At 56.6% G+C, this 11,001-nt stretch overlaps 1 protein-coding gene across 1 annotated transcript; it reads left to right on the top strand.

Moving 5' to 3' along the window:
• The first annotated feature begins 9,626 nt into the window (after window positions 1-9,626).
• LOC147647256 (serine/threonine-protein kinase pim-1-like) lies at window positions 9,627-10,593 on the top strand. The gene is made up of 3 exons (XM_086872451.1): window positions 9,627-9,695; window positions 10,092-10,458; window positions 10,583-10,593. The coding sequence occupies exons 1-3, from the start codon at window positions 9,627-9,629 to the stop codon at window positions 10,591-10,593; spliced, it is 447 nt and encodes a 148-aa protein (XP_086728577.1).
• The last annotated feature ends 408 nt before the right edge of the window (window positions 10,594-11,001 follow it).

Genomic DNA, 11,001 nt, shown 5'->3' with positions numbered 1-11,001 from the left:
CTGGGACCAAGGAGGGAAGGGGGCAGGAAAAAAAGGAGGGTGGGGACAGTTTGTCGAGCTTTCTTCAGTTTTGGAGAAGGACACTTTGGGCGCAGAGTTGTTGTGGTGGGGAGAAGGGAATTTCACCATCATCCAGACGGAGCTGCTGCTGCTTCTCCTTCTCCCCTCTTTGTTGGTAGCCTCGCACCCCCTGTCCTGCCGGGACGTGTGACAGTGCCAGGCACCGCCACAGAGCTGCTGATCCACCTCAGCCACCGGCCCAGGATCTCAGCTCATCCCTGCTGTTCCAGCTGAGTGTTCCTCAGAGCCCTGCAGGAGCACCGGGACTGCCCGCCCGAGGGGGTTTGTGAAACAAAGCCTCTCCTCCATCCCGTCTCAGCCGAGAAAGCTGTCACGGGCCCCCTGGTTCTGTTTTCTTGCTAATGCTGAAGTTATTGTTGTTTGTTTGCCTGGTTATAAATTCTAATAAAGAGCTGTTATTCCTATCCTCAGATCTCTGCCTGAAAGCCCCTTGATTTCAGAATTATAATAATTCAGAGGGAGGGGGTCTACGTTTTCATTCCAGGGGAGGCCCCTGCCCTCCCTAGCTGACACCTGTCTTCCAAAACAAAGACAGATGGGGAGTTTCTCCATCCTCCTTACCCTTGTGGGGCCAGCAGTGCTCTTGGTTCCTCATGCTCTTTTTGTGGGGCCTTTTGTGTCTGTGCCCCTCCGACTTAGGGGGACAGGGGATATTTGCTGCCCCCTTTCTCCTTCTGGGAAGCCTGTGTGGGCTCTTTGTCCCTCTCTGATTTGGGGGATGCCAGTATTGTCACCATCCCAGCAGCCCCCGTCTGCTCTTTGCCCTTTGCCAGGCCAGGGGTGTTCTCTGTCCCCTTGCAATTTGTGGGGCTGGCACAGGCACAATTCCCCTCCTCTTTGGCGGGGCTGGCAGTCTCCTCTTCCCCCTGTGACTTGGGGGATGCTCTGGGCTACATCCATCACTTATTTTAGGTTGCCAGGTATTTATCTCCCTTCATTTTGGGGGGCCCGGGGATTGTCTCCATCCTCCTCCAGTTTTGAGGGACCTGGGAGAAGTCTCTGCCTCCAAGCAATTTGGGGGGACTGGTGCTGGCTCCACCCCCCTCTGATTTTGAGGGACAACCTGGAGGAAAGGCACCAAAATCTTGACAAAGGCTGAAGAGAACACTCTGATTACCCCTTTTGCTAAGAGGTTCCCTTAGCTGAAGTTGCTAACCAGGACAAAACTTCCAGGCCCGCAGTGGGTTTCGAGTTCTTTTATTTCCTGGGCCCTCAGTCCTGCGTGGGACACGAGAACTGGGTGCTGCAGAGGCTGCGGCAGGACATCAGAAATGCCCGCCCAACACCCAAGGGTGGTAGAAGATCTGCTCCAGCACCGGCCGGTCCATGGGGTGCTTGGACAAACACCAGCGGATCAGATGTTGGCACTCTGGGGAGAGAAGGCAGAAAGCGGCGCTCACTTGCAGGAGGCTCCTGCCCAGCTGCTCCCGGCGCCTGCAGAAGCCGGGCCACGCTGCGTGTGCTGGGAGCTGCCCTTGGCGGGAGAGCGGCACGGCAGGACAAGCGTCCCCTCCTTCAGCCAAGCGTGCCACACCCAGCCTGCCACGGGCCACCTGCTGCAGCCGGCCCTTGAGGGCACATGGACGTCCCGCGCAGCTGCAGGAGGGCCGGGCTGGGCTGTGCGGTGCCACCTGCCAAAGCCTGCCTGCTTCAGGCCGCGTACCAACCTGGAGAGACCTCCTGTGGGAAGAAGAGCTGCCCCAACACGATGTCACGCTCGTTCTCGAAGGGCAGGAACCCGCACACCATGTCCAACAGCAGCACGCCCAGGGACCAGATGGTCGCCCCATCGCCGTGGTAGCAGCGCAGGCCGATCCACTCGGGCGGGCAGTACGTGCATGTTCCTAGGGGAGACGGGCGGCACTACTCAGGCGCAGGCTGCTGCCTTCCAGAGCCTGGCGCCAGCCTCCTGCCAGAGGCAGGGGCTGCAGCCGTGGCCACAACTTCCCCCCAAGGCCTGCCCGCCTCCCCCTGACAATGGGCCAAAGCCAAGAATCCATTCTGCAAGGCTGAGATCGCCAGCGGAGCAGCCCAAGGCCTTGTGGGCCTGCCAAGCTGAGGAGCTGGGGCCCGGCTTTTGCAGCCCCTTGCTGTTGGCAGGGCCAGCAGCCGGCTCCTGGGGCACAGCACCTGCCCCGTGCCACAGGGCAGCCGGCAGCCGGCTGAATGCCGCACCCCGCGGCCCAGGAGGGAATGGGGCTGTGCAGTGCCTGGCACTGGGAGCAGGGCCCGCGCTCTGGGCTCACCGGCAAACTGTGTGAAGGCCCACTCCTGGAGGAAGGTGCCGCAACCGAAGTCAATCAGCTTCAGGTCGCCAGTCTCTGGGTTGACGAGGAGGTTCTCTGGCTTGATGTCCCGGTGCAGGACGCCGCAAGCTGTGCAGTGCCATACGGCCTCTCTTAGGGATGGAGGCTGTCAGAGATAGCGGAGGCTCCTGGCACCATGGACGTTCTCTGACCTCCTGAGCTTCTTGCACGGATGGCGGGTCTTCTCTGCTGTGCCATCCTTGCAAGGCTTGAGGCTCTCCCAAGGATGGCCAATCTTACTGGGAGCAGCCTCCACAAGGGATGGTGGCTTCTGGAGAAGCTGGGCGAGCCACAGCAGGGCAGGTGGCCTCACCTCATCAGCTTCTCCAGTTCTTTCCACAACGCCAGCCACATCCCAAAGAAGAGCGGCACAGATGTCCCATTGCATGCCCAGTGCCGGATCATCACTTCCTGCAGCTCTTGGGCCACTGCCATGCAGGGGCCGCAGCTGCAGGAGCTCTCCAGAGGGTTTGTGGGAGCACCTGGCTGCCAGTGAGGGGTCACCCGAGGCCTGGAGAACCTGGGAGCTGCAGGGGCAGCTCGGTTCCTCCATGGGCCTCTGGGCCTAACCCTGGGGCGCTTCCTCGTCTGCCGCCTCCATGGTTTCCAGTGGCCACCGGCCCAGCAGACAGCCACAGCAGCCAGCAGCAGGACAAGGGCAGGCATCAGGACGCCACCGTCACCCATGGCTACGGCACGTCCCATGGCGACTGCACTGGCAGCTGCGGGGGCTGGCCTGGTTTATATAGGGCTGGCGTGGTGATGTCACAGTGCTGTGGCCAGGACAGCTGTGTGACATCACGGCCCTGCATCACACCAGAGCTCAACCTCTTTGTGACATCATGGCCCTGCGTCACTCCAGCCCTCACCAGTTCCACGGGAGCCAGGAAGGGGCTCCCTGTGGGCACTCGAGCACCCTCTGGAGCAGAGGAGAAGGAAGATCCTTGTCTAAATAGGACACGGGGATGAAGAGGGGAACGGTGATGGTGTCACCTCCTTGCTGGCAGAGCATGGGACATGGATTGTCCAGTCGGGGACTGCGAAGTCCATGGACAGGACAAGCCCTGCTCAGCAACATGGAAACCATCGGTGTGCTGTCCACTACATTCCCATGCTGAATCCAAACTTGGATTCAAATCTAATTCTGTGCCTCTTTCTGGGAATTAAATGGATCCTATCCCATTGAAAACCAGTACCTTTAAAACTTTAGGGATCTCTGACTTCAGGGAATTGAGGTGCAAATAAAATGAAAGGGTATGATGGAGTTTGTGTCCACCTAAAATTAACACTTTAATGAGAAATAAAATAAGGACAACGCCCATAAACCGTGCGCAGTATAGGGACAAACTCCAAAGACGAGGACTATGGGCAGACACAAAAATATATAGGGTAGGCCTGAGGGCAGAGCCTGAGGGCATGGGTCCAACCACAAACTGGGGTTAGAAATATGCAAAATACTGCAACAAATAACAACCAATCAGGGGAGAGAACCGGGAACATTCTAGAAACATAACCTTATAAGGGGTGAGATGATTAACATATTAACTGCCATAAGCCCTTTCTCTTTGCCACAACTTAAACAAATGATTCCCAAGGCTTGAACTTAATGCCTCTTTTTTATCTGGGTGAAATTCGGCTGGCATGGACCCCAGCGAGACACATTCCCATATCACATTAGTCTGTTCTTCACCCAACACTCCCTGTCCCCGTTCATTTCACACCAGCAGTTCTACTCCAGAAGGATTCTCTGAGGGACACAATTAAAAGTCCCTCATGGAATGGGAGGATCCAGATTTAACAAGTGGGAAAGAGTTTAACCCCACTATCTGTTTAATTGGTCCCGAGGGTGGAGACCTGAAGGAAACTCATGACTGGATTCAGGTCATAGATCTGCAGATGCCAAGGAGATATTAAATTATCCTCCTTGGAATTAAAGCTGGGAATTTTTCTTTCTCTGGAGCAGTAAATTAGGATGTTGATGGGCCCCCCTTCTCTGCTCGCTCTGACCCTCCTGCCCCAGCCTCGTGTGGTTCCATTCACGTTCCTCCTGTCAGGGACATTCTCCACACAGATCATGGCTCGGATTCCTTGGATCCTCAGCACTGTTTTCCTTGGATTTTAGCCAGGGCTTCCCTGGTTTTGGGGCAGGCTGGAGCGTGTGGAGCTTTCTGCAGCCACCGTTAGGGGTGTGTGTCTCCCTTTTCCCCAGCAATTTCCTTCTGTCTTCTCCTTCCTGACGTTTCTCCTCTCCACCTCTTCCAGCTCCATGCCATGTTGACAGGAGCTCAGAAAGAGCAGGAAAACAGAAACAAGCTCCACAGTGAATTCCAGGAAGAAAAATCCATGGATGGCCAGGAGGCTGCTGTGGCTCCTTCCTGAAAATCGGGGCTGTTGGGAGCACGGCACAGGGTGTCCCAGGACTTAGAGCTGGACACTGAACCCTCCTGGATCTCCTTGGCACCCATCCCTGGTCAGGATGGTCCTGGATATCCTCATGGATCTGCCCGAGGACTGTCGTTCCGATTGGGAACGGCTAGAAAGAACGACACAAACTCTCAAGGGAGTTTCATCAGGAGAATTCCCCTAGTTTATTGCTTCAGGTCTGTCTTATAGACAGATACGTGGAAAGGTACAGAAAGGAAACTCTTATTGGTTAGCAAAGTGCTACATTACCATCATTGGTCAGGGGCACTCTACCTCCCTGACCCTCTCTTGCAAGAGGAAACAAGAGGACAGATAAACAGCACCTGGCAGTTGTTTTCTGTCTCTGAGGATTGTTTTGAAATCCTCCTTTGAAATTCCCAGGCTAGCTTCTCAGGCAGGACTGAGAGGCCATGGGCCTGCATTTTCTGCAGCTCCCTGCAGCCTGTTCCAAAGCTAGCATCCATAACTCACCCTTTCTGTTAGAAAAAAATAAAAAGCAGTGTTTGTTACATCCTGCTGGGCCCTTGCAGGAGAGAGAACAAACACAGCTCAAGAAGTTTCTTCACAAGAACTTTGAATGGAAGCTGATCTAGAATTAATTTAGAATTTTGGCTTATGTTTTGGTATTTAAGAATTGTTCTCCTTGCAAGGACTTGATGGTTGAGTCTAATGTTTCTAATTCAGTGAATTAGTACACACACTATATACAACACTATATACAACATTGTTAGTCTGTTCGAATTGACAGTCTAACTTGTCAATAGAGTCGTTTGAAAGAACACCAAAGTGATAAAAACAATGCACAATGCAATTTATATGCAATTTATGCTGCTTTGATCCCCTCTTCTTATCCCGGTTTTTTTTTTGGTTTGTTTTTTTGTTGGGGTTTTTTTTTTTTTTTTTTCCCACTGGATTTTCTCTTCAAATATAATTGAGGGGTTTTTGAGGGATTTATAAATTCTTGGTTGTTAGAACAGTAGTTCGTGAATTTCAGGAGGTTCAGGGAACTCGAAGTTACCATCTCTTCGTGGCTGATTGTCAGCTCTGTAAACACAAGACTTAAAAGGTACAAGATGAGTAATTTTGGGTCCTGCAGGGACCGCAGGACTTTGGCACGGCTCAGGCCGCTGGAGCTGACGGACTCGTTGAGGTATTTCTTGAGCTGGTGCGGAAGATCCCGGCGGAGGGGCCTGCCGTTGTTCTTTCTCTCTCCCGGCCACCTTTATGGGTGCAGGGGGGGGCGCTGGTAGAACTCGGATGTGTGCGCAACATGGTTTGCTCTCTTCTCCTCCCGCACCTCCCCACTGGAGCGCGGGGGGAGCGCGAGGGTGAGCGCGTCCCGCGCACGCGTGGGGCGAGCGAGGCCGCCGGCCCTCCCCGCCGCTTTTTCGCCGGTACTTCGGACGCGGGGGGCGGCGATGCTCGCCACGGGCCCGACCCCGGCCCCAGATCTGGGCTTGAGCTCGGGTTTTTTGGGGTTCTCGCGGCCGGCTGGCAGCCGCTCGGGCCGCGGCCGGTGGCGGCGGGCAGGCGCAGGGGGAGCGCGAGGTTGCTGTTTCCCCTCCCCCCGCCGCTCCTCTGCCGGGGGCAGCCGCGCGTCCCCGCTGCGTTGGTACAGGGGGGGGTTGGTTCGCCCGGGCCCCCCGGCGGTGGCGGCCCGCATCATTCCGGAGCTGCGCTCGGACCCCTCAACAGCGGCGGCTCGCGGCATTCCGGACCCACGCTCGGACCCCTCGGCGGCGGCGGCCCGCGCGTCGGGCACGGGGGGGGCTGAAGAGAGGCCCCTCTGCTGGCAAAGCCCGTGCGCCGAGCTCCACGGATGGCAGGCGCTCAGACTGCTCTGGAGAGGGAGATTTTCGGGCTGCAGATTGCTCTCGCTCGCCGCCAAAGTCCTCCGAGGGTCCAGGCAGAGCCGAAAGAGCACCACGCAGCTCATCTACGGTTTCATCTTCCGGTCCCTTATCTTGTACAACGGAGGAACTTTCGGCATCAAAGTTTCTCATCCCGGTTTCACTGTTTTTAGGCTGGCACTGTTTCAGTGCCCTAAAGATCACTCCCCAAGTTGCTGCTAAGTCGCACGCACTGGTATTTCCCACAACTAGCTCAGTCCACAGGTGGTCCCCTACTGACCACCAAATCTCAAGGTCAAACACATCATTCACAGTCATAGCAAACTCCTGCGCTTTCACCCAGTGGAACAAAGCGCGTATATCTTCTTCAGGAATACAGAGTCTCATGTTCAGCAATTTAGGAACACAGAGTCTTATGCTCAGCAAGGCATTTTTCCATGCAAGGCAGACCAGCTGCTCATTAGTTAAATTACAGTTCTCCATTATGAAACTTTATCTTGGCGGCTCCGCGAATGCAGTAACGCAGACGCTATCGGCTCTGACCCAGGATTTTGAGCTCTGCTTCACCAAGATATGCCGTTCCAAGCCCGCTCACCGGCAGGGCTCCATTATCCCGTTGGTTTCCAGAACCAGCTTCCTCTAGGAAAGCCCGGGAGAATTCCACTTACCCCTCTAGGGGGAAGGGCTGGCTTTTTCCCGCTCGCTGCTTACCCTCAGGTGATTAGCAGAAGTCACGTCGGTTGCTTTCTGACCTCGGAGGGTCAGCTGCACTTTACGTCGGGTTACCGGACCTCGGGAGTCTGTTCAACATCACGCAGGGTCACCAGATGTCGTTCCGATTGGGAACGGCTAGAAAGAACGACACAAACTCTCAAGGGAGTTTCAACAGGAGAATTCCCCTAGTTTATTGCTTCAGGTCTGTCTTATAGACAGATACGTGGAAAGGTACAGAAAGGAAACTCTTATTGGTTAGCAAAGTGCTACATTACCATCATTGGTCAGGGGCACTCTACCTCCCTGACCCTCTCTTGCAAGAGGAAACAAGAGGACAGATAAACAGCACCTGGCAGTTGTTTTCTGTCTCTGAGGATTGTTTTGAAATCCTCCTTTGAAATTCCCAGGCTAGCTTCTCAGGCAGGACTGAGAGGCCATGGGCCTGCATTTTCTGCAGCTCCCTGCAGCCTGTTCCAAAGCTAGCATCCATACCAGGATGGTCCCTGCTCCCTGGGGCGGGATGGGACGGGTAGAGGACAAGGAATGAAGGTCAGGAGAAGAGTACAGAGATGCTTCTTGCCACTGCAGCAAGAAATTTGGTGCACTGGAAGCTCAGCTGGAGATGAAGGTGGCCAAAAATGTGAGGCACAATAAAAATTGACTTGTTAAATCCATTAATAAAAAAAAATTAAAAAATAGAAATTACATCATCCCCTTCCAGGATGTGTATGGTCCCCTGACAAACATGGACACAGACACAGTGCAGGTTTTCTAATGCATTTACTGCCTCTGTCTTCAACACTCATCCATCCCTTCCCAGAGGAAAACACGCATTGTACCAAGGGACACTGCAAAGTCCTTGAAGAGGGCAAGCCCTGTTCAGCAGAAACCAAACCACCCCAGACTGAATCACAGCATTCCCATCTTGAATCCAAACCTAGCACGTGCCAGCTCTTGGGAAGAGAGGAACCCTATGACAGTCAAAACCAGAGCAGTGGGACAAGCATGAGCGCTCTTTGGAATATCCGGATTTATTTAGAGCGGAGGCTCTGCGGAAGTTGGTGAGCTGCTATGAGAAAACTCTTGCAGTCCTCGCCAGCCATTTCAGGAGAGCTCCCCAGAGACAGAGGAACTTCTCCTCCCTTTGTCTCTGGGGGATCTTCTCTGGCACAGGGGAGTGGTTGTTTGAAGTTGGTGCTGCTGCAGCGTCCTGGGAGCCAGGGCTTGACACAGGTGGCAGCAGCACTCTTCCTGATGTGCTGCCGCTTGCTCCAGGGAAGGATTCATTGCAAGGGGCTGAGCTCCGGTTCTGATTTCCAGGCTTTTCCAGACCATGTTCATGTTCAGGGATGAGCCAGGGCTGTGATCCCTGAATTGGGTGGGGCCATGATGTCACAAAGGGGTTAAGCTCTGGTGTGATGCAGGGCCGTGATGTCACACAGCTGTGCTGGCCACAGCACTGTGACATCACCACGCCAGCCCTATATAAACCAGGCCAGCCCCCGCAGCTGCCAGTGCAGTCGCCATGGGACGTGCCGTAGCCATGGGTGACGGTGGCGTCCTGATGCCTGCCCTTGTCCTGCTGCTGGCCGCTGTGGCTGTCTGCTGGGCCGGTGGCCACTGGCAACCACGGAGGCGGCAGACAAGGAAGCGCCCCAGGGTTAGGCCCAGAGGCCCATGGAGGAACCGAGCAGCCCCTGCAGCTCCCAGGTTCTCCAGGCCTCGGGCCACCCCTCGCCAGCAGCCAGGTGCTCCCGCAAGCCCTCTGGAGAGCTCCAGCAGCTGCAGTCCCTGCATGGCAGTGGCCCAAGAGCTGCAGGAAGTGATGATCCGGCACTGGGCACGCAATGGGACATCTGTGCCGCTCTTCTTTGGGATGTGGCAGGCCTTGTGGAAAGAACTGGAGAAGCTGATGAGGTGAGGCCACCTGCCCTGCTGTGGCTCGCCCAGCTTCTCCAGAAGCCACCATCCCTTGTGGAGGCTGCTCCCAGCAAGACTGACCATCCTTGGGAGAGCCTCAAGCCTTGCAAGGATGGCACAGCAGAGAAGACCCGCCGTCTGTGCAAGAAGCTCAGGCGGTCAGAGAACGTCCATGGTGCCAGGAGCCTCCGCTATCTCTGACAGCCTCCATCCCTCAGAGAGGCTCAGCCAGACCTGTCAGCCTGCAGAAGGTGCAGAGCCCAGGGACAGGTCTCCCAGCTCCCTTGGACCCTTGGACTTCAACAACACGGGCGCAACCCTGAGCACTGACATGGCCAGGGAAAGCCCACAGGTCCAAGTGGGAGCCCAGCCTGATCCAGGGGAGCCATCTCAGGAGCAGGTGGAGGAGCAGCAAGTGTCCTGGAGCCAGCAGCTGCCGGACCACAGCTCCCAGGTGACGGTGCTGGACGTGCCAGCTGGCAACAGCCCGTGCCTGGTGGAGGAGACAATTCCTGAGGGACCAGGGAGTTTCCTCCATCTCCAGGAAGCTGCTCCCATAGAGCCACCAACTACCAACAAGGCTTCTGTACCGGCAGGTGAGACCTGAGGAGCTGACTGAGGCTCCCATGGGGCTCTGGAGGGGCATTCCCAGGCCAGGCAAGGGCTTCTGAGAGCAGCCTAGAAGCAGGTCAGAGCAAGGTGGCCGGCGCTGGCTGTGGCCGCTGCACTGGCGGGCACTCGGGGGGTTCCTGGCAGCATCAGGCCCTGTGATGGAGGCATTGTCTCCTCCTCACAGCCTGACGGCACCTGTGTTCCAACGGAGATCGTGCTGATGGAGAAGGTGTGCTTTGGCTGCCGCAGAATCATCCAGCTCCTTGACTGGTTCCAGCTGCCTGACAGCTTCATGCTGGTGATGGAGCATCCAGAGCAATCTCGGGATCTCTTGCACATCCTGCTGGAGCAAGAGTTCCTGAGTGAGGAGGCAGCACGCTGGCTTTTCTGGCAGGTGCTGGAGGCCGTGTGGCACTGCACCGCCTGTGGTGTCCTGCACCGGGACATCAAGCCAGAGAACCTCCTCCTCAACCCGGAGACTGGCGACCTGAAGCTGATCGACTTCGGTTGCGCCATCTTCTTGCAGGAGCGGGCCTGCACAGAGTTTGCCGGTGAGCCCAGAGCGCGGGCCCTGCTCCCAGTGCCAGGCACTGCACAGCCCCAATCCCTCCTGGGCCGCGGGGTGCGGCATTCAGCCGGCTGTTGGAAATGGTGTGCGGGCTCCTGCCCTTTGAGAACGAGCGTGACACCGTGTTGGGGCAGCTCTTCTTCCCGCAGGAGGTCTCTCCAGGTTGGTACGCGGCCTGAAGCAGGCAGGCTTTGGCAGGTGGCACCGCGCAGCCCAGCCCGGCCCTCCCGCAGCTGCGCGGGACGTCCATGTGCCCTCAAGGGCCGGCTGCAGCAGGTGGCCCGTGGCAGGCTGGGTGTGGCACGCTTGGCTGAAGGAGGGGACGCTTGTCCTGCCGTGCCGCTCTCCCGCCAAGGGCAGCTCCCAGCACACGCAGCGTGGCCCGGCTTCTGCAGGCGCCGGGAGCAGCTGGGCAGGAGCCTTCTGCAAGTGAGCGCCGCTTTCTGCCTTCTCTCCCCAGAGTGCCAACATCTGATCCGCTGGTGTTTGTCCAAGCACCCCATGGACCAGCCAGTGCTGGAGCAGA

This window comes from Cyanistes caeruleus, unplaced genomic scaffold (genome assembly GCF_971803275.1).
Source record: "Cyanistes caeruleus unplaced genomic scaffold, bCyaCae1.hap1.1 HAP1_SCAFFOLD_65, whole genome shotgun sequence".
NCBI classification, from domain to species: domain Eukaryota; kingdom Metazoa; phylum Chordata; class Aves; order Passeriformes; family Paridae; genus Cyanistes; species Cyanistes caeruleus.
Note: the sequence above shows the minus strand (reverse complement) of the source record. Positions and strands in the feature narration are given on the sequence as shown.

What these genes read in the sequence shown, in the direction of transcription:
- LOC147647256 (XM_086872451.1), top strand. Translation starts at nt 9,627, where the DNA reads ATGGCCAGGGAAAGCCCACAGGTCCAAGTGGGAGCCCAGCCTGATCCA. An exon ending in GGGAGCCATCTCAGGAGCAG is followed by an intron (nt 9,696 to 10,091) that starts GTGGAGGAGCAG and finishes TCCTCCTCACAG; the next exon opens with CCTGACGGCACCTGTGTTCC.